The sequence below is a fragment of the Lichenostomus cassidix genome, chromosome 10 (genome assembly GCF_008360975.1).
Source record: "Lichenostomus cassidix isolate B80296 chromosome 10, HeHo_3.0, whole genome shotgun sequence".
Classification (NCBI taxonomy): domain Eukaryota; kingdom Metazoa; phylum Chordata; class Aves; order Passeriformes; family Meliphagidae; genus Lichenostomus; species Lichenostomus cassidix.
In genome coordinates this window covers 17,449,608-17,472,869 of record NC_139491.1, presented here as the reverse complement: position 1 = coordinate 17,472,869, position 23,262 = coordinate 17,449,608, and the positions used below count along the sequence as shown (strand labels likewise).

Genomic DNA, 23,262 nt, shown 5'->3' with positions numbered 1-23,262 from the left:
TTCCTGTTGCACTCCTGAGTTTCCAGATCTTAAATCACTCTTGTAATATCAAAGCAGTGAAGGGCAGAGGTGAATGAGGGGACAAATGGTGATCAATGGGATATTAGATGTGTTGAGAAGTTTTGTTAGTCTTATTAATTATATTTATAACCCTAAGCCATTTAACTGGTGCTATCAGTAACAACTGATATATAGGTAAGTAAATTATCTCAGATTATCATGGATGTGCTGCTAGCAGAAGAATATTTGGATACTCACAAGGAAAAGCAGGCTTGAGGAAAGCTAAATTGAAGCATTAGAGTTGTGGTTACCAGATAGTTGGTCTATGCTTTGCAGGGGTTTTAAAGCACTCCAGCCATGTGCATTTGGTAACAGGCTTTTGAGGTGATCAGTCAGATTTGACTGACTTGTCTGTACAGAAGCTGAAATGTGTTGTTTCTGGCTAAGAAGGCAAAAGGTTAATAAAGGAATCTCACCTTCATGTTTAATACTAAATTCAGCTGTGATTAATGGCTTTATTAATGACCCACAAATCAGAGCTGGCAGTGATGTAACAATATTTGCATGGAGCATAAGTTGGAACGGTTAAGCAAACCAAGGGAAAATCTGAGTAGCTTTGAGAAACTTGAGCCATTTGGGTGAACAGAAAATAGAAAGAAAGATTTAATATATGTATCTGAGAGAAATGTATCTGCATCACTGCAGTGCCTGGATTAGTTTTGCTTTATGTGTGTGTTAGAAATGGGGTGCAGAATTGTCTCTGCCTTGCTCCATGAGCGACTCATGGCTTTCACCTGTTGGCACAGGCTGGCTGGAGGGAAAACAAGCAGTGGAAAAAGGTCTTGTCTCCCTCATCCTCCTTTTTGGCATATGGCCAGTGTAAATAATACTTATAAGGGACTAAAGAGGTTGGTTCTGTTTCCAGCAGTAAAGCTGGTGGAGGTGTTTCTATAGTTTGTCTAACATTCATTGTGTTACAACACAGTCGGTAATTACATAAAACATGCTGCTGTGCCTGCAAATATAACCAATTATTTGTATGCTAATTGTAATCTCTCTGATGTACTAATCTGGTCTGCACTATGTGTCTAAGTCATTAGTATTTTATATAATAATATTACTTACATATTTTTACCACAACATTATACAGCATTATATCATTAATAATTTTATAATAGGTAGTAGATTACTACAGTTGTATATATCACTTGTGCAATTTTCTGCCTTTTGAAAGGTCAACTTAAATACAACATTTGTGTACTGATGTTATTCTAAAGTAGTAATATTAATCATAAATTGTTAATGGCCAGTAGTTAAGCACCAGTATGGGTTATGACAGGGCAACATTGACAGAAATGCTGTGTCTAACCATGAAGCAGAAAAACCCAAAGGCTTGAACTCCCTTGCTGGTATTACATCCTGTACACTTTAGACAATAGTCAATAATAATGAATATTTTCTCCTCCAGGGCAAAGGAATATGAGAGCTTGATGGAAGCAAAAAATGCTGTGTCTGATTCCCCATTTAAAGCCAAGTAAGCATTTATCTCTATATATTTTAGACACATGCTTTTTTTCCCCTGTCTGTCACAGAAGTGCCTCTGAAATTTCCGGTGGAGCAGGTGTGGAAAGTTTCCCCTCAATATGGGGCATGTTGCCATCTTGAGTTACAGATCATTCTCTAATACAAAAGGTCAGACCTTAATAAATGGTATTTTTTTCTGAAGACACTGTATATCTTAACCTGTGTAAGCTGCAATAATAAAGAGAACATATACTCATCTTTTTTCTTATATGGTCTATCACCTAAGATCTTAAAATAAACTATATAGCTGTAGTTTAAGTGGAAAACAGTTAAGGAATTGAAAAAAAGTGGAGTATTCCATCAGTCCTTGGCAGAACAGGGACATTACCATTAGAGTTCTGCAGTTCTGTGATGCTCAACGTGTTCTCAAGTGACTTGGAAAAAGAGGGCAGGCAGTGAGGGGACAGAGTGTGATGTTTGTACAGAGATCCAGGATGGTAGGGACAAGAGCTGGTGCTGGGTGATAATTTTGAAGAGAGTGAGTGACCAGGCAGTAAAATGGCAGGTGAAATCCAGTGTATGTTGAGTGCTACACAATGGAGGGGGAAGACAGAACTCAATTATATTTTCACATAAAAAGTCTGGGCCTTGAATTTGCAGATGTCATAGGTAGTTCCAGGGAAATATCGGCTCACTACTCTCAGCAGCTCACAGAAAATGCTCTGTTAAAATTACTTAGGAACAAGCAAAAACAGAACAAAGAATGTCATCCAATACAAATACCCATGTCATGTACATATTTTGAATAGGATGTGAAGCTCTAATTCTTTGTCTCTGAAGAGATAAGCTGTAATTGTTAAAGGTTCAGAGACAGCAGAAAAGGAATTCTGTAATAATTTCAGGTATAACTTACGTATTAGGAAAAAAGTAAACTAGTACTTCTCCTTCTGGAGGAAAATGTGATGATGGGAGGAAGTTCTAGTGGGGATACGTTAGAGATCTACAAGATCATAAATGGCATGGAAAAGCTGGGTGGTGATTGTTTGCTGTTCTTCCTGGTACCAGAGTGAGGGAGGTAAAGCTGGAGCCAGGTTCTAAACAAACCAAACCCAGTGTTCTTTATGCAGAGTGCAGGGAGATTAGGGAACTCCCTGCCAGAATTCACACAGGTGCTACCTGGCAGGTTACCTGCATTGCTGCAGTTCTAGGAAAGTACATTCAGCCCAAGAGACTCCTAAGCCAAAAATGGGGAAACAAACAGATTAGTAAAGAGGATTATGCAGGCCTGCCCTGCTCTTAGTGTTCCTGAGACATCCATTCCCAGTGGGCAGATGGTGTGTGTGCCTTACTTGTGGCTGGGCTTAGGGGGTCTGTGGCATCAGTCAAGGAGCTGTGAGATCTCAAGAGCTGGATTCACAAACCCTCATCCTAAAATTGCAGCAACTTTCCAGATTGGGGATATTTGTCTTCAGACTGAGGTAATAACCTGTACCAGATCATGTATATTTTGTGGTTGTTTCCATCCTTCACAAATTGCTGATGTACATGAAGGTGGCATTTTGTAGAAGTTTCTGGTAATTAAGAAGTTCAGATCCTTGCAGTTATATCTTCTTGGTCGTAAATACAGCTAGCCTGTATGCAAGTATCTTTTACATAGTGTTTTTAATAGCTTGAAAACTGCTGCTGATTCTTAGATGTATTTTAAAATAATAAAAATCCATCACTGAGGTTTGACATAAGAAAATGACCCATCTCCAGCAGATGGCACACCTGCATAAACACATGAGGAGGCGTTAGCTTCATTTCTTGGTCATCAGCACTTCATTTGCAAGATTGATTTCATGGTGTATTAAGACTTACATATTTGTAGCTTCTGTGTTTTGCTTTTCTTTGCTACTAGAAAATAAAAATTTAGATTGTAGTCATCAGAAAGTAGAAGTGACTCTGAAAATACTAATAAGCTGTAGTATGTCAGCAGTAAATTCTTTGAGACTGTCAGTGATGTAACTTGGTCAGTTCTGTCTCAATTGCAGTCCAAGAGAAACTCAGATTTTTAAATTTTTAAAAAATATTTTCAAATCTTTTGACTGATCCTGAATTTACAGTTTTCATTTCTCTGTATGCAATTAAATGCTCATTTTCTTTCAGGCAGAATCTTCTGTTCCATCTGCTTTTTTAGTTTCTTCCTTTATTGCTTCCATTAGGGTCTGTACCCTTTTAGACTTGGATTACTGTGATGGGTCACTGTGTAGCTCACTTCCATCACAGATCTGGGAGGTCACTTTGCAGTCTTCATGTAGAAACCTAGTGATCTAAATTTGTAAAACATAGTTTTGGGTGCTGTAGATACTATTTCCAAAATTATACAATGTTTTCTCCACTATGAGGGCTTAAATATTCGTGAGCTACTTTGAAATCAAGGGGGTAAAAATGAGAGCTCAAGTCTGAAATGGCTTTTTAAGAAGAGAAGTGTCTGTGAGTCAGCCAGAAGCCCACTTTATTAAAATGTGTTTACTTTGCACAACCCATATTACAAAATGGAAGAAGAATAGGGAAGTATTCTTTCTTTCTGTAAGGAAAAGGATGAGAGGGTAGAAAATTTTATCAGGCAAGTGTTTTAGCCCAGCCTGTATCTGTTCACATGGAACAACATATTCTTAATATAAGAAAAAATAATAGGAGAACACCTTTGTAATAGAACTAAATACAGGATCCTGCTTAACCAAGGCCAGTAGGAAGAGGAGTCAGCAGAAACAGTAGTGGGTCTGAGGTATTATTACCTTGAGAAGCTGTGCAAGTAATCAGTGTTGGCTCTTTAGCCAGAACTCCGTGTGCTGCACAAGGATTCTGTGATTAACTGCTACTGTACCTGAGAGAGCAAACTGCTGCCAGCTGGGACTCTGAACAGCTCTCAGGAGATCTGTAGAGTTACTGAGAAAAGTCATATCACAGAATGAAGGGGATAAAAACTCAGAGTGCTAAATGCATTCTTTGGGTCAAAACAAATGCCAAGACTTTTTGTCTTTCCCAAGGGAAGGTTTGAGGTACTCAGACTGGAGTGGAAGTATGAATAGAAAATGACCAGAAAATATCTTTTGACTCAGTTCCTTTTTAAATTCCGTTTTAAATGGGACACAATTGGTAGGTTTATTTATTTGCTTAACAGAAGCAATGTGGTTTAGAATTAAATAAATATATATATGTTTCTTTTATGCTTCCTCGCCTATGCCACGTTTCTTTATCCACTCCTCTCCCCCCAAACTGAGAGTGTCTTCACAAACAACCAGAACCATTTATGGAATGCAACTTCTTATCTGATTTTAGTTCTTAGTCATGTTGTCAGTTGTTACAGAAGAAAGACAGAACCCAGAATTAGTCTTTGGCAGGTAAAAAGCCTTTTTAGATCACCTTTAAGATTAAGCCACTCTTAATATTATGAGACCACTGATTTCCTGATGCAGCTGATAGACTGTTTCAGTCGTTCTTATTAGTTTAAGGTTTGCAGATTTATAAAACCTTTTGCACTAAGGAAGCACTGATTCAAGTGCTTTCTAAGCTCTACACTGGTACTACACTAATAGCAATAAGCAGACAGGCTTTATCCTGCTTTGATAGACACTGTGTGTATCCCCTTTTCAGTGCCTGAGTACTGATTCATGGCTGGGATTGTAAATGGCTCTAAGTAGTTCTTTTTTAGAAAGTACTTTTAAAAGATGGCTGGGACAGTTGGTTTTTGGTTTTATTTTTTTAGTATCTGTTAAAAAAAAAGTACACATCAGGGGGTGGAGTGAGATAATTCCAAATATTGCCTTGTTTGGCAGGTATTTTGCTCTCTGAACTATTCCATATGCTGAGAGGGACATTCAGGGAAAGGACTGTGGACATTGTCACCTGGAGCAGACAGGTGTTGGACTAACCTTTCTCCACTGTGCATTTGCTGCTTGGTCCCTGGTGGCACTTAGGCAGTTTTGTAAATGCTGATGGACTCTTGGTGGATTTGTAGAATTAATTCATATTCTCTGGGAACTGATCTGAGTAATTATTTAGTGTCCAGTCTGCTAGGATAACCTGGCAAAAGGTGTGTCAGGTGTCCACTAGAGCATTCTCAGGTGTCCATCAGAGCACATTTTTAAAAGGAAAGGAAAAGATTTTCACAAAGTTGAAGGGTTATTTACATCTATTGAGCATCTTCTAATGCAAAGGCCATATATTCCAGTGTTGGATATCCAGGTAGCAAAGTGTAACTGTCATCCTTCAATACAACAGGGAAACTAAAGTAATGAAAGATTGCCATGTGCCTGAAGGGAATTAGCAGGTTTTCAGCAGGAAGAAAGTTAACCCCTTGGTCTAATATTTAGTCTCTCCTACACAACAAGAGATGTTGTGTTCCTCATGCAACAAGGAATTTTTTCATATATTCTGTTTATTTACCTTTTTCTTTTAAACTGTAAAGGAACACTTCAGATAGTATGGAAATTGGAACCAGTCATCCTGAAAATAGACTACAGCACAAAAAGAAGAGGTAGAAAATTAAATACTATTTCCTGTAAGAGTGTGCTGCAGAGAGGATGGGAATGTGGTGTGCAGTTTGTTCTTTCAGAAGCCCAAAGTTAAAATGTTTGTAACAATATAGTACTTTCTTTCTTTCTTTCATTATGATATATCAGTGCATTCACAGGATAACTGTAGGTTTTCTTGATGTAATAGGCTTAGAGTCCAGTTAGGCCAGTTATAAGATGATATCCCAAAATACTGATAAGTGAAGAAAAAAACAATCTATGAAACTGGAAGTATGTGTATAAAATTCAGTTTCCAAAAAGCTGTGGAAACTGTAGAAGAGCTAAAAGTGTAAGTAAAATAAATTTCAGGTAAACTTTAAAACAAGATAAATACCAGGTTTATAATTCAGCAGCCAGTGGATTTCCTCTTCAGAGAATGGCTAAAACAGTCTCATGGGGATACAAAAAAATATATTCAGAAAATAATATTTCTAGGAATTTTTCATCATGTTTCAGATCTTCCATTTCAAACACTCCAGAAGCTGGATGAAGCTGCAGATGGTTTGTGTCTGGCAGTGTTTGGGACTATGTCCAGCTGTGGAATGGAGTTTCCATGGCACACCCAGAGCAGTCAGAAGGTGCTCCCTGTGCCAGGACAACATTAGTTGTGGTGCTGGGTGGAGCTGGGGCACAGGGAGTATGCAGGGGCTGGAGGCTGCAGCAGGACTCTGTTTGGGGCAGGGCAGGAAGTGCCACAGCCACTCTCAGCTCTCCCCGAGCAGGAGCAGCCTGGGAAGAATCAGGGCTGTGTGTCTGGCTGGCACTGCTGCCCTCGCAGCAACGGCTGGCAGGAAAAACTACTCCTTGCATGCAGGAGCTGCCCAGCAGCCAGAACTCAGCCCAGCCACACTGATCCTGCCCTGGCTACATCACAGTACAGCCAAGAAATCAGGGCTTAAATCTGGAAGTGCTGAATACATTGATGCTACTGTTTCAAGGCTTTTTTTTTTTTCTGGAGATGAAATGTGGCCTATAAATATTTACAGATCTTTTTCCTTTGGCCTACAAAATATACTAAACCTGCTAAAAATATTTAGCCCATGTTAAAAAGAAAAATCTTTGATATGAATATTCCTTGTTTTCCCATTTGCAATGCAAAAAGATCAGGTTCTGTATTTGTATTTGCTGAACATACAATTTATTAGTTTACATTATGGTAACATTCCAAGACCAGTCAGTGCCTTATGTCCTTCTGATATTTCTTCTGCATTCTGAATTATCTGTTTGTGTGGGGAGGACTAAAACCTTAGTAAGTGAGATGTAAATAACTTTAGAGAAAAAGACATCAACTTCCTCTTTTATCCAGCACAGTAGAGTTTCAGTTATTTGTCATTCCCTGTATGGTATAGGAAGCATTGGAGGAGTGAAAACTGGGGGACAGAGGGAAGACTAATTAATTGTGTTGAAATGTTTGGATTTGGACTCAATGGTATTTCCAGAGTCACTGGATCAGGTGTGGCTGCCATGTCCTGGAGATCCCCAGTGCATTCCCAGAGTGTGCAAGGAGTCCAGTATGTACAAAGAGCTCTCTCTTTCCAAATCCATTCATAGCAATGGCAAATTCTACATCCAAACACAAGTCCTCTTCTAGTCCTTTGAACCAGTCCTAAAATTATTCTTATTTCTCTGACACTGCCAAGAAGTCAGTATGAAGGATATTAAAATAATTTCTCCAAGGTTCACTCAGTGGGAGGATGGAGTTTTTATTTCCCTTCTCCTCCCCATGTGATCACACAGCATCCATTAACTGTTTTTGGCAGAAGACACCCGACAGTAGGATGTAAGGAGGTATGTAAGAGGTAATTCTTTAATGTGGCAGAATTGAAAATTCATTCTTCAGGTTTCTCACTGTATGATGCTGAACACACACTTAGAACGTTTGAATTTTGGTAAAAGTGTCCAGAAAGACTTTCAGAAGAAATGGAAAGCTGGAAGGAGAGTTAGTGCTGTTCAGTTTGTTTTTAAAGTGAGGACAGAAACTGAACGTGATGTTTAACTTACAGAGCATCTTAACAGAGTGAAGAGAAAGAAACTTCTGTTACCTCTGTTAACTAAAGGCTCACTGTAATATGATTATGTTCTCTTTGAGTCCTTGTGGGTAGTGTTTTGATATACCTTCCACATTTTGTATGCCAGTGCCTGATGGAGATTAGGAAAGTGCTTCTCTTTAGCCTCTGCTGTTAATCCTGGTGGAATTCCATTCCTGTGATGTTAAATGAAGCAAATGGAAACCTGTCTTGCTGTCTTTTGTCAGATGAAGTTACAATATAGTGTGGTGGGCTTTATATTTGCTTTAATCATGGAATTTGGGTAGATATAGCAAAGCAATACTTTATTTTTTGCTTAATGTGCTAGGATATTGCCAAGGCAATAGCCATTCTAAATCCCATTCTGTGAGAATACTCTGCTTCTGGACTGCAGCAGTTCCACTTCTCATTGGTGCTGTGGTCTTTTGATTTATTGTCCAAGTCCTGCAGTTATTTGGGTCTTGGCTTTTAATTTTGTTTCCCATTTTAGCTCGTGGCTTACTGAGATAGACAGAGGTTTCCTCCAACCTCATTTTCCACAGAGGAAATAGCAGTGCAAAAAAATCTCATCAGGATGTAATCTCCTTTTATTTTTCTTGTCATAGAAAAATCCTGGTTGTATATTAGTGGATTCAGCTGACCAGATGATAAGAAGTCCAAGACTCAAAATTCTACAAATCATTTTTATTTGGACTTCAAGAACATATATGTATCTTCAGCATGTCTCGAAAGCTATTAGTGAAGCTCCTTATTTTTTTAAAAGAGAAGACACAGAGTACCTGTTTTCTCTTGATTAAGTGGAAAAGTGGAAACTCTATTCTTCTCCCAGTGACTATCCTGATACTGGGGACTTGTTTTAAAATAGTGTGACTGTTGTGTTACATTCTCCAGTTTTCCAGCCATTCCATCTCCTGTCTCACTTCTGGGAGACTGGTTAATGTAATCTTTGCCATTACTCTGTGGTCACTCTGTGAATGCCTTCTGGCCCTTTTAAACTGATATATCTCTCATTTTATGATGAACATTCTCATTCCACTTCTCTTCCTCTCTCCACATCCCTTCCACTCTCTTTCCCTTCCTGTAGATTTCTACCTGTAGGCTTCCAGTCACAGCAGTGTCTCCCACTCCTCCTGCTCCAGCTTTGTCCCCCTTCAGTGCATCTACAAATTGCTCAGTAGATGAAACCAAAGGTCAACCAAGCCCTGAGCCTTGTCCTTCAGAGCAGCCAGGAGGAGACACTGAAGCAGGGATGACAAATCCATGGCAAGTACAGAATGAGGCTTTCTCCTGACTTCTCTCAGTCTCCAGTTCATGGACTGTCATCACTTGTCTCATCTTGCTGCTCCCACAGAGACAGAAGTCTGCTCCTGAGCTGGTCACTGCCTTCACAGTCAAGGCACAGGAGGATAAACTCTGAGTGTGTTTTGACTGCTGCATTTTAGACCTTGGGATGAGAGAACTGTGCCCTGGCACTGTGTTTCCCCTCCCTGCCAAGCAGGAGAACACAGGTGAATAGCCCAGGCAGATATATAAAATTGAAATGAAACCTAACCCCTGTGTGTGTCTGCATCACTCCCACCTCTGCATTTTGGCTTCATTACTGACCCTCATTAATCAAATGCCCTTTCTGAGGTAGGCTGCACAGTATTGCTTTTCTCTTATTCAAATAACCCTGAAGAGCCATTTCTTTTATGATGCCTATAAGAAATCAGCCTAGTGGTACTGCTGTTCCATTTCTCTTACTCAAGTAGGGTGAAACCATTTGAAAATGAGGGTGGCAAAAACTAAGCAGGATAAGCTGTGGAAGGGGAACAGGGAAACAACAGAAACAAATGTAGCTAATAAAGAAGCACCTTTATGGCTGTACTGTTCACACTGTATCTGTGCTGTTTTCTTGAAAAAGTATATAGTGAAATGTCACAGACACTCCAAGCTGACTGTGTCTCCTTGGATGTTTAGCATCCTCTTCAGAATAGATGATGATGATACATAGATTTTCACAATTCCTTCATTGTTAACAGAGGTTCATTACAAAGATGTAAGTTAATAAGGGAGTTTTTGCTTTAACTGCTCTTTGTTTTCTGTTTTCTGTTGAAGGTTACAGCGATTAGCAAAAGACCTTCTAAAGCACCTTCAAATGCAGGATAGCTGCTCCTTGGGGAACAGCAAAGTTCCTGGTCTGGACAGGACTTTAGGAGAGATCTCTCGAATTCTGGAAAAAGAGGTATTGTGATTGCTACTGTGTGGTTTATGATTAACCTGTAAATTGTGTTGCCCTCAAAACTCATCAGTTTGGATTTGAGAATGTTTAATACGAGAATATTGAAAAGTAAATGGCCTCTGTGTAACAAGCAATGTCTGCTATTACACTTTTCACTTTTTTCCCCACTTTATTTTAATGAAAATTGTTTTTAACCTGGGTCACTTCAGTCATCTAGTTTGTAGTGCTTGCCCACAAACAGCTTTTACAATAAGGGGCCACTCCAATTAGCAGAGAACAGAGGAAAGAATTGCATCCAGGTTTGCTGGACGACCAGTCTGTTGAGTTTTCCCAGAGTTCAAAGCCAGTGGGTCTTTGCTGGAGGAAGAAGATATGATGTGCATGTATATGGGATATTTCTAGGTTTTTAAGTGATATGATTGCAGAGCATGTTTTGGTTTATGGTGAGTATTGGGTTGCTTTTTATTGGTAGCACTGCATTTGCATCTTTTTTCTTATTTCCTCATGGTCAGTCTCCTGCCACAGTGCTTTGTGATGTGTAATGTGGTTTTTTGCTCCATTAGGACCACAGTACTTGCCTTTTCAGCTGGAACATTATGTTCTGTTCTCTCTTTATCCATTAGAAAATAGTTCTCTTTCTTATCTATAATCAAGACATAATGAAAATTAGTTCTGGAAGAAACCAAATTAATGAAATCTGAGGAGGGGGTTGCATCACTGTGGTTCAGGGTTGATGTTTGTGACAATGAGAGCTCTGCTTGATGCTTTTCACAGCTTAATCAGTGTGGAGAACTCAATTGTTAATGATACATGCTTTTAAAAACTGGAGGCTGCCAGGGATGCATGAGCTCCTCACGTGTGTTCTGCTGGTTCCTTGGAGCTGCTCATCAAGCATAAGAGTGTGTTTGAGGGAGTTGTGCCATTTTCAGATTTTGCAGTGTTTGCATTAATTATTGAAAAATTCATTTTTTATTGATTTCAAAATACAGAAATCATGTTGTTGTATGACTGCTGTGAAAAGATGAATCTATTTTGCAAGTTACCTAAATAATCCTTGGAATCTGTTTGGAAAGTGGAGTTATATCCAGCCTTTTACTAGTAGTTATTTGCTGAGATTTTTTAAAATGGGATGTGAATTGCAGCTAAGTGTTTGTTACTCATTTATTGTTCACAAGGTTTTGCTGGTTGTTGAGTTTGCAGTGGGGAATTAAAAACTAGATTTGATAGTATTAATAGACATGCATTATTTTGTTGGAGTTTTACCCCCAAAACATGACTTCACCGCTGGAGAAGTATTTTTGTGTCTGAGTGTCCTGATCAATAAGGTCAAGCAAGATTGATTTCAGTAGCTGTTGCTGTGTTTACAGCAGAGATCATACATGGTCATTTGTAGAAGGGGATGGGAATTCTCTTGTTAACTTGGGAGTCAGGAAATCAGCAGACACATCTTCCATGTCAGTGGGCACTAAAAAGAGTCCTGATGGTGTCAGTCATGGACTGAGAGGAGGAGACTGACGCTGTTAATTGAATTTCCCTGGAGAGCATAAAAATATACCCTAATGTGGGGGGAGGAGTGGGGGAGTGGGAACCACACAAGCTGTCAGTGTGTGTGAGCTGATAACATTGATTTACCCTTGCTAATGGCCTGGCTTGAATAAAGAATTGCCCTGAGGGAGGACAGGGTTCACTACAATAGATCCTTGCCACTTACTAGAAATTCTTCTTACTCAGAAGAAGTCCTGCAAAACTATTACAAAATATAAGTGATCCAAAACCCCTCTTTCCTTTCATGCTGTGAAACATTGGATTTTTCTTTTGTTAATAGTTTACACTGCCTGCAAAATTTATGTATACAGGCTCACCAGGGAAAAAAAGATTGGTTTTACAAATCATGAAATAAATTGCTGAGCTAGTGTTGGTGACAGTAAATAAGAAAAATATATACCATTAAATTTCTCAATGGAAAGAAGGGTTATTCAGCTCGTTAGAAATTCAATGACTGTGCTAAAACAGCATGAAAGGGTGGGGTGTAATACTTTATGCAAAATTGAATCACAGAAAAAGCCACACACAAAAGATTGGCAGCCCTGTCTCAATGGGATTTGCCTCCAGGTACAATCAAATCACACTAACAATTTCTGTTTGGACTTAGCCTTCCTATGATGTGTTCCACAGCCCTGAATAAGGCTTTTTCTCACTTCTAAAGCTCTTTCAAAGTGTGAGAAAATTCTAGGATGCTGCATGCCTGCATGATTATTGTGGTCACACTTGCTCTTGTTTCTGCCTTCCTGCTTGCTGGACACAAGCATTCTGCACTTGGGGCCAAGTGATTCCACCAGTACAGCAAGAAGTGCTTGTTTAATGCAGACTGAAAGGTTTACACATCCTCTAAATACTCAAATTTGAGAAATCTCTCTCAGGCAAAAATACATCTTAACCACTGTGTATTTTGGAGTCCTGACTGTTTATTGCAGCACCTTACCTGCTCGTCCTTCACTGCTGCTGGCTCCCCATGCAGCACAGCAAAGTCTGCAGCTTTCACTTTGAATCCAGTGTGTATTTTGAGTGCTAACAAATGAAAGGGATGTTGCTTTGCTTTGCTTCAAGTGGTTGTTAGATCTTCAGACACTTCTTGATATGCCCACAGTGGACTGTATGAAGCTCTACAAGAAGTAGGAGCTTTGCATCCTATGCTGGAAAAAGATTTGCGAAGAATAAGCAAATTGAAGTGCAGGTTTTGAGGATCTGACTTGGAGTGTGGCCATTAGCTGGATGAAACATGTGGTTCACATGTCTTTAAATTAAATATGCATAAGAGGTACTCTAAAGTCATAAACCACCATGTGGTTCCAGTTTAAATAGGCTTGTGCCCCTCAGGTCATGTACTGGTAGGAGGCAAGGAGCACAAATCCCAATGTTGTGTATGCCTGGTTTGCTGTTCCCAAGGTGTGTCCAACAGGTACTGCTGCTGCTTTGGGTGTGCTCTAGATTATTGGGAGGCAATCCTTGGGTTTATGCATCTCATGCTTTCTGGCAGGAATCCTGGAAGGAAGTTGTATTCGCTTTCACCTCTACTTTGTTTAAAAGTACACTAAGAAAACAAGCAGGCACAGAATGACAACAGGCGAATGCATGCAAATATTACCAGAGAGTCCTGGCCTGAGGTTGGCAGATGTCATATGGGACTCTTCAAGCTCTTAATAAGATCTGATAACACTCAGTTTAAGATCTCTCATGAATGGGCCTTTGATGCTAAAAGAAAATCGTGTGTAACCTCTTACAGAAGGCAGAACTGGTGTTTGAAGTGGCAGGGCTAGAGCACTTTTCCTTGCTATGATTCTTTTGATTTCATGCATGTTCATTCCTTGATGGACTAATTTTACATATCCATCACCAAGGGCAGCTGTGTGTTTCAGATGTGCAAGGAATCCCATATTAGCTGCTGGAATCTGCCTTGAGCACTCACACAGAAATATCCTATAATAGGGAACTCCTAGGAACCAGGATATTGAGAGCTGTATATCCTGTTAGTGTGACTTGCAGGTACACTTTTAGCTTTCTTACGGTTATATTATCTATTTCCCTATTATGTAAAGAGGTGAGACTTACTGATTGAAAACCTGCTGATTAAGAAAATCTATTGATTAAAAATGGTCTACTGCATGGACATCAGGCACTAAACTGACTGAAGTACATACATTTCTAAGGTTGTGACCCTGACCTGGGTCAGAGGTTACTGCCTCTCAGATGGTCATCCTTACACTTGCTGACAGAACATCCCTTCCCTAAAGTTCTTCCTAAAATTTGTTTCTAGAGGATTGGGTTTGCCTTGAGGTTTTAAAATTCTGACTTTTAAATGTTCGAAGTGTTCAGTGTGGTTTTGGATAGGTGTGTGCTGGGCAGGGCTGGCAGACACTTACTCTGAGGAATGTGCAGGATGCTGCTGTTGTAAGGATGGTGACAGCAGCTGAGGGCAGTGGCCTTTTCACCTGGCTCAGCTGCAGCTAAAACACTGCATTTAAATCACTCCAGTTAAATTTGTACAACACTTGCATGTGACATCTAGACAAGCCCTTAATGTGTCTCTTGTCTGTCCAGCTGGGAATATGACAGAGATTCAGTGGGATTGTGAGGGAGCCTCATGATTTTTGGAATTCAAGGGCAACAGTAAACACTGCTTAACCAGTATTACTTTTATATGATGCTTTTTAGTGATCACTAGTTTGAAAAAGATCACCACCACAATGTAAGTTATAAGATTCGTTTAACTAAGTGGTTTGACTGAAAGTCTTATTCTTATAGCTCTGCTCCTGAAGAGAGGGCTGCAGCAGCAGGAGCAGGGTACAGGTTTGATCCATGGCCCAGCCCAAGCAAACAGTACAGCTGAAGCTCCCATATCCTCACAAGGCACAAAGTCCTAACAAGATTTCACTGCTTCTGTACATAAAACTTACTATAATTTTGTATGGATTTGAGTTTAACTGTGTCCCTGCTCTCCTTCAGGCTCTCTAGGTGCTGCACAAATCTCAGTAAATAATAGTGAGTGCAGAATAAATCATTAAAGTATGGAATTAAAATGGAACCAGAAAATAAAAGAGGACGCTTTTAATAAATTGGGCCACGGTGGTTATAGTTACTTACCAGCTCTCTTCGTGCAAATCTAGAAGTAGCTGCCTTTCAGTAGGCTAAGCTTCAGTATGGTTATTTATATTACTAATTCAGAATAATATTCTTACTGGAAACAGATTTCAGGAGGAAAATATACTTCCTTAGAAAAGGTACAATTTTGTACCTGAAAAATGTGTGAATATGAGCTAGTAATTGACTGCAGTGGTTTAATCCTTTTTCTAAAAAAAGGGTGTCAATGCTCATGATCTCTAAAACATGCTCTGTCAGTGACCATTAATGGTTTGTTTTGTGTCAGGCAATGTTTTTTGGTTTGGGATTTTTAGAGATTTTTCAGCCTCCCGTTTGAGCAGTGATGATGTCAGTTATTTACATTTCAGTAAAATGTTTGTCGTAGCTTTCAAATACATGGGGACTGTAGACAGACAGTGTTTATCCCATTGTAAAGACTGTCAGAAATGGCTGGCTCTAGTAACACACTCTGGCCCTGTATTTATGTTTTATTCTCTAAACTGTCGGGCCCACTGGGGATGGTGACCATAGCCAGGGTGAAGAGGGACAACCCCTCCCAAGAATACAAACTCTTCATCATCAGAAACTGGAACAATAAAATTAAAAACTGTTGAAGAGCTAATGTATGGAGCAAAAGCAATGTTAAATGGAACATGTGTAAGCTTTTGTACCGTTCACAATAAGTTTCTTCAAATATCTCTACAGAGATTTAAAATTGCCCTGTGTGTGTATATATGTGAGTATGTGTATATAAATACATATGACATATATATACAGACAAAGGAGATTTTAGAAGCAAATACTCTGTTATAAAGACTCAGTATTGTTGCTTAAAGTATATTTAAGAATACAGTGAGAATTGTGGTTCCCAAACTCTTGCTCATTTACTTTTGGTGCTGCAGATATTTGCACCCAAGTAGCTGTGTGCTCCTAGCGCAGCACAGTGGTGTGGCCATCAAAGAGAGAATTGCCAGCTTATCTGTCACCATCTTACATAAGTCTGAAAAAGCATCATAGGGCATTACATATGAAAAAGAGTGAAAATTACTGTTTTAGTGAATTTACCTAAGTCATGAGCCAGTGGCTTTACCCACATCGTCTGTATTTTGTGATCTTACGTATATCCGTGCATGCACACACAGGCACAGTATCTGTGTATAATTTAACATACATTATTGCAGCCTCACAGTGGATTAATTTCATAGGCTGATTGAAGCTTTAGAAAGTTTACCTTTAAGCATGAAAGCTTGGTGAGGATTTGCAGGCTTTTGTAGGCAGGTTTGTGACTGGGAGGTGTTCCTTGGCAGGCAGCTCTGGACTCAGCCCGTTCTGTTTCCCTGTTTGCTCGGCTCTCCACTAGAGGACACCACTGACAGAAACAACACTGCATCCTTTGAGTCCTTACAAGTAATGAATCTATTTAGAAGTAGAATTTCTTTCTGACAACGGGTTCAGACACCAGTGTGCTTGGAAATCCCACAGCTCTTTTTCCTGCTAAGCTGCTTACAGCCAGCAGCCTGTCTGCTGGTGTGGGTGCCCAGGGGACTTACCTGGATAATCATTGTGTATCCTGACAAGACTTAAACGTGCAGTCGCACAGAGAATTCTGCAGAAGAAATAGAAGTACACATCTGCACAGTGTTAATTTTAAAGGAAAGCAGCCACATGCCCACGGTTCAAGAGGCACATGGATGAGCCAGGGTGGTTGGTGCTGTCTCTACTTGCAGGGGTGTTGTGAGCACATCGGGGTGTCCTGTGTGCAGCACTGGAGCAGCTCTCCAGCTGGGCTGCAGTGCAGCACTGGCAGGGAACCAGCAGCAGGGCTGAGCTCTGCCACAGCTGGCAAGGCACATTCCTACCTGGGGGTGGAACAGGCTGGAAAGGCCCCAGAGCCCCAGCAGTCCTGCTGCCTTTCCACCTCCCCCTTGTGACTCCTCAGTGGGACCCTGCCGAGCCATTGGTACTGTCACGGTGTGACCTCTGCCTTTCCTCCTGCATGAGCTGTGTCTCTTGGCTCTTAGCCAGGTGAAGATTTTGCTGCACAGTGCACTGGTTTACACCAAAAATCCTTGTTTTATATCAGCAGTGGGCATTCCTAGACAAAGTTTAAAAAAACAAAATAATTACTCACATACCACCTTAACTGTACTTTCATCCTTATGGGTTTTGTTCTCTCAGAGTAATTGCTACTCTTATTTGTTATAATGAGAAGTTAAACTTTAAGGTTCTTTTTAGCTAAACATATATTTCTATGCAAATAGTGGATTAGTTTTTAATCCATCAATTTCAATTTTTGAATCCATTAATCCATTTAAATTTTTCAACTTGGGATACTCCTGCAGTAGCCGGTTCCAAAGCTTACAGTGATGTCACGTGAAGGGAAGTCATTAATCAAATGTAAAGCTGAATTATAACAGTTTAGAAAAAAATTGAAGTTCAAAATCCAAACTTTGTGACGGGTATAGAATTACAAAACATAAAAATAAGTTTTAAAACTTCAGAATAATTTTTTAAAATAAAAAACTAGTACTTTTTTTTAAACTAAAAAATAAGTTTTACCGGCTAAAACTAGAATTCAGGTCCATGGAACTCTCTATATTGCCACTGAAAATCTAATAATTTTGCCAACACAAAAAGTAACATAGGAAATTCTGTGTTTATGCTTCCTTTGCTGCAAGTGTTAAGTACAGAACCTGAATAAAAGCATGAACTCTAGAAAGGATAAAGCAGATATAATTGATGGAAAAGATGAGATGTAAGTAATCCTCCTCAAAATTAATTCACTTCCTTAAAGCCTGTAACTGAGTGAATTAGAAAATTTTAATGTATAGATGATCAGCACTGCATGCCAGTGATGCACAGTGCCACTAAAACACGGCTTGAAGAAGGTTCAGCAGTGCTCAAAGCCTGGACTATCAGTATTGTCCTGTAACTACCAGTTTATCTGCAGATGGTCCAAGCTGCTACTGCTAGTAGAAACATCAAACATGCCCTTCTCTATCAACTGCAGCAGCAGATTGGATAGTCCCAGCACAGTGGGTTCAGGGAGCAGGCTGTGGGCAAACCCAGGAGGAGCTCTTTGGACAGCATTTCCCACCCAAACTGCCTTTCCCTGTCACTGCCAGCCAGAAGTCAACAGGTCAGGTGTGTGTTGTGTGCTGCAGGTTGGACATGGCAGCTTTAGCTCATCAATAATTCGTTTGCCCAGAGTTTCTGTAATCTGTGGATTAACCTTTTCCCCAAGATGAACATATAAATAGGAACTTGTTACTACAGGTCAGTCGCAGAATATTTTTTAACTTGTTTGCTGGAAATGGTATTAAAAGGCAAGCTCAGTTCACAGATAAGCCCTGCAGTGTTCTTATTCTAAGATTATTGGGAGGTTAATTTCTGTGCACAGTGGGTGTAGTTGAAAACTGCTGTGGGCTGTAATTAAATGCTGTCAGCTTCCAGTGTTGTACTAATTGTGGCTTTTTGCTGTCAGATCAGACTTCTACATCAGTTTAGAAGTAATACATCATATCAGAATGGATATAATGGATATTTATACTTTCCAGGATATGCAAAGTTCCTTCACTACAAGACAAGAGATATGTTTTAGTGTCATTAAAGCCCAGGCACTGATTTCTCAGTGATGGTAACTCCCTACCCAGGCACATTTCTGCCAATAGCAGATGCCAGTTTAGAAATCACAATAAAATGATTATTATGGTTTCTAAAGAAGTTATGTTTTTAATTAATTTAGTCTGATGGTATATAGACACATATTTTCTTTGAAGTGTTTTTAAAATTCAGCAGTGATTTGAGACCATCACTTCTGACTTGAGAACATACCACCCAGAGGTCTTTGTGCTCTGTTCTGATGTTTGCAGTGCCTCACAAACCCACACTGTTCATGTGCCCCACAGTCCTTTGTGGCTGTCCTATAGATGGGCTAATGGACAAATGGTCCAAGAGGTTACAAAAGAGCACCCAAGCCAATCAGGGTGAAAGCTGTGTTTAGAATTCAAGTACTTCACAACAGGTCTTTGAACAGCCACTGCTCCCTCTCCAAATGTCCTTTCCCACATAATTTTAATATCTTCAGTTTGGCTTAACTGCAGTGGTTTTCATAGTTTAGGTTCAGCAGAAATCAGCTGCTTTCTAGTGGCTGACAGCTCTTAGTAGTGACCTGTCAGATTCAGCGTTGCAAGAGATACCTAACTTTGCTACTCACTGGGCAGTTTGTTGTCCAATTAATGTTGAGAGAGGACAGGACAAGATCACGTAATTGTGCTTTTTATTTACCTGTTAGGGAACTTTTATTTGTGATATTAGGCAGAAAAGTCAAATTGGCCTCAACTAATGGAGCCATCTATGGAGATCCAGGAGCAGTTGTTCCTCCTATTCACCCTCTGTTGTTGCTTTTCTCCTTTAATTGATGCACTTACTAGATGCTCTGTTATTTATAAATAGACCAGACATTTATTTTTAATAAGCACAAGTGCTGCAATGCTCAGTGCTGTCTCTCAGAATATCTGTAAGGATAATTCTTACTTTTCCAAATGTATTGTCTGTTTCCTGTTATGATACTTGGTGTGGGTGAAAGCAGCTGAAGAGAGCATGGAATTCACTGGTTTGCCTTTATCTGACTTTCCTTTTCACTGACTCTTGAGGCCTCACAATAAGGATTGTGAGGGTCCTGTCCTTGCCAACAGAAGTGAGAGTACCTCTCTGTGAGTTTACTGCTGAACTGAAAAGCCACTGCAGAACTTGGGAAGAGATTGTGTAAATAAGGCTCATCCTGTTCAATTGGATCACACAGTGAGTCAGTAAGGAGGCCTATTGAATTTGGTTTAACCTTACAATGTGCGCAGATGTTTGCAAGCAGAAAAATGAATTAAATATACTATGGCATAGACAGAAAGTAGGTTTATGTGCACTGGATGTTTAGTGTTTTCAGGACAGGCTTAAGAATCAATTTCTTAGTATTGGTATAGTCCCTAGGCCTGAACCAATTTTAGGTTGCTTGTCAATAGTAGACTTTCAGAGAGGATAGTCAAAAATGCCTCTTCTTCTTTTATTTTTCATTTAGTTACAAAGTAAGGTGAGCCTCATTTTTATATTGCATTTGAGTGATGTATCAACCACTTGCTTTTTCACTCTTTTTGTTCTTGGAGATTTGTCCTTCTGTGTGCTAAATACAGGATGTGGTGTTGCAGTTGGCACTCCTCAGCTGTTGAGGTGAAAAGCCAGTGTTACCCAGATGGCTCAGGTGCCAAAGGCGCCTTAATGTGAGTGAAAGCCTCTCTCCAGTTCCAATGACACTGAGGCAGTTCTGCCTCATGTTTTAATCCTAAACTAGTTTTCCATTGATACTCAGTGGCTGAAATTTTATTGTGGGTGAATTCACTTATGTTTGAAAACCAATTTGAGATCTTCACACTGAGTAGGGGATTGTTGCAACACTATTTTCACTAAAGAGAGGTGTTACACGAGCAAAATTGTGTTTTAATAGAAAATACTACTTTGGTATACTCTCCAGTGATTTTCACTGTATAAAGTTTTTTTTCTGAGGACTACTCAAAGAATGTAGATTTTTCTACAGTCCCAAATGAGTCCATGGGTTTGTATGTGCATGTAGATATACTTGTGTATTTATTTAAAGGGAGAGGAAAGATAAAAAAATAAAGGAGGAGCCAGCCCAGGATTCAGTTGTCTGGTTTGTTTTTCTAAGGCAGCTTTGAACTGCATTTCTTAGCCCCTGGCATTTTAGATAGAATCTTCAAACACTAGATAAAAGGAAAGAAAAAGATTCTTAAGATAGATTTCAACTATATTTTACTAATTAGTTAATATTTCTTCCAACAATGAACAATTTAATAAGTGTAGAATAGAGTTGCAAAAGTGTGTTCTTCCAGAAATAGAAGTCAGCATGTTTCAAAGTATTTGGTCTCCATTCAGAAATAATTTCTTCTGAAAAACTTTAGTTCCTGAGGACTGTTCAAACAGGCTTTCCAGATCAGCTTCTGATTTGGACATTCTGCAGGACCAGCAGAAAACATTCTTTAGGTTGATGAAGGAAAAATAATATTTCTAAATTTCCTTTTTCGTCTACATGAAAATATTTATTTTGGGGGTTTGTCTTTGAGGGAGGGTATACACCAGAGTATTTCAGTTAGTTCAAAAAGATTTCAAATAGTCAAAACGTGCTAAAGTCACATAGAGCAGAGATAGCAAAGCTGACATTAAATCATTTCAGCTGTTAAAGCTCAGCATTTTTTCTGATTCTGCTCTACTTATTAACTAATAATAATACTTTAACAGGAGAAATGTATGGAAGTGAGTACTTTGGTCCAGGACATTGGATTTCACCCAATAACTCTTGCACCAAATTAATAAATTATGATTTAACTAGGATCATATTTTTCTAGGAGATAATCAGGTTTGATTTAAAAACTTTAAATGATTGAGAGTCGACTATATATGCTAAGTATATTATGCTCATCATTAATTTCTCTTGGCATTTAAAACCCCCATTTTATTCTTACCTGGATTCATTCAGTTTCAGCTTCCAAGTACTAGCTGTTCCTGTGTATTGTCAGAAATCTTCTTCCTATTCAGGTACTTCCACACTGCCATCCCCAGCATACTTCTGTCATGCCTCCTGGTCAGAGAGATTTCTCTGCTTTCTCATCATCTGTTCTGCAAGCCTTGCAGTTTGCCAGTGCCCTGTGTGGAGCGAGGGGAGCAGCAGTGCAGGACAGAGGGTTTGGTCTCACTTCCCTCCCGGAATACTGAACACAGAATCCAAAAGCTGTTGCAAAGTGGTGCAGGCTTTATTTCACTCTGTGTTGCTTTGTATCACCCCACTGACTTGGATAAATTCAGTAGTGATTTTTCCCTCAGTTTGGTTTTCTTTCTGAAGCACTCAGTTCCCATTATGCGACTGCTTTAATGAGTGCAACAAAAGCCAGCCAAGTACCAGCACAGGCCAGTTGGCCTTTTCATGGGTTTCTTTGTTGGCCACGTTGGGTAGGATGAGGCATATGTGTAAATCACTCTTTCTGAGCTGTGTGTATTTTTCTGTACCAAATGTCAGATAATGAGATGAAAACATTATATTGAACTTTCTATTTAGTCTGCTCATTTTCGAATTTGCCAAACATACTTGTGTCCTCGGGTAAGTGGTGCTTTGGAGGGTGCCACAGATGCCAAACCCTGATAAAACCTACCCTATCTTGTTAATGAACACACAAACAGTTGTTCCCCATCTGCTGCCTCTGTCTGAAAGGTTAGGAAGCCCTTCCTTCTTGATCACAAAGGACATAATTATTGTCTGTAGAGGAGTCAAGTACAAAGACAGTCCATCCAGTCTGACCGCTACTACACTGCAGGCCACCAAAGATTAACAGCTGCTTCTCCTTTGATTAGGTTAGGTAATAACAGTTACTTTAGTTAATAATTGGATGGATTCCCAGGCCATGTAATTCAGGTTTAGGCTGTCATTTTTTGCTGGCATGTAGCTGAGCTGTATTATTGGAACAGAGCCTGTAATCCTATTAGTCAGTTGTCACTCAAGCCATAGGAGAGAAGGGAAATTCAGATCCATTAAGGTGTTGTAACATGTAGGTAAATAAGTCAGCCATGCTTGCCCACTGTGCAGGGAGCTGTCTTGATTATTTGTCTTTTTTTTTTTTAAGGATTAATTTTAAGTTTATAAATATGTTTAATCCATAATTAATCCATTAAATGGTTACATGGTTTGTCTGATTTATCGCTGTTTCTGTTTACTGTGCCACACATGCATTAGTGTACACACACTTCCTACTAGGTTACTCAATTCATGCAGTGTTCTGCTGAAGTTAGTGGCTGTGTGCTTCAAATGACAAATTTATAATGGTCCAGAGATTAAAATACATGCTTTCTGTCACATCAGCTGGGTTGGCTTTCCTCCTGTACAAACAAGACCACTGTAGTTCCCAACGATGGGCTTGGGAGGGATAAGGAAAACAAGACTCTTTTCATGGATTGGTTTTGAGTGCTGTGTCTGCTGCCCTGAGGAACTGCATCTCTGTTTTTGTTTTTCTAATGTTTAAGACACATCTAGGTGGCATCCCCAAGGTTTTTGTGCCTCCTCATCTCTGTTAAAAAATGCACAAATGACAGTAATAATAATTTTTGCCTACTTGTTCATTTGTCTCTGCTCCCCTGTGTCACCAGGTAACTTCAGGGCATAGAAATCCCTTTGTATTTAAAAATCAAATTCTTTAAAATGTTGTTTGAAGTAGTTTTGAATTTCTGAAAATACTTA

General features: G+C 39.5%; 1 protein-coding gene across 2 annotated transcripts in view; it reads left to right on the top strand.

Moving 5' to 3' along the window:
- Positions 1-23,262, top strand: part of SCAPER (S-phase cyclin A associated protein in the ER) — a 135,630-nt gene that overhangs the window by 58,274 nt on the left and 54,094 nt on the right. For both annotated transcript variants that reach the window (XM_085070949.1, XM_085070948.1), the window contains exons 22-23: positions 1,469-1,534; positions 10,208-10,334. In XM_085070949.1, the coding sequence (XP_084927075.1) occupies positions 1,469-1,534; positions 10,208-10,334 (193 nt within the window). The remainder of the gene's footprint in view (positions 1-1,468; positions 1,535-10,207; positions 10,335-23,262) is intronic.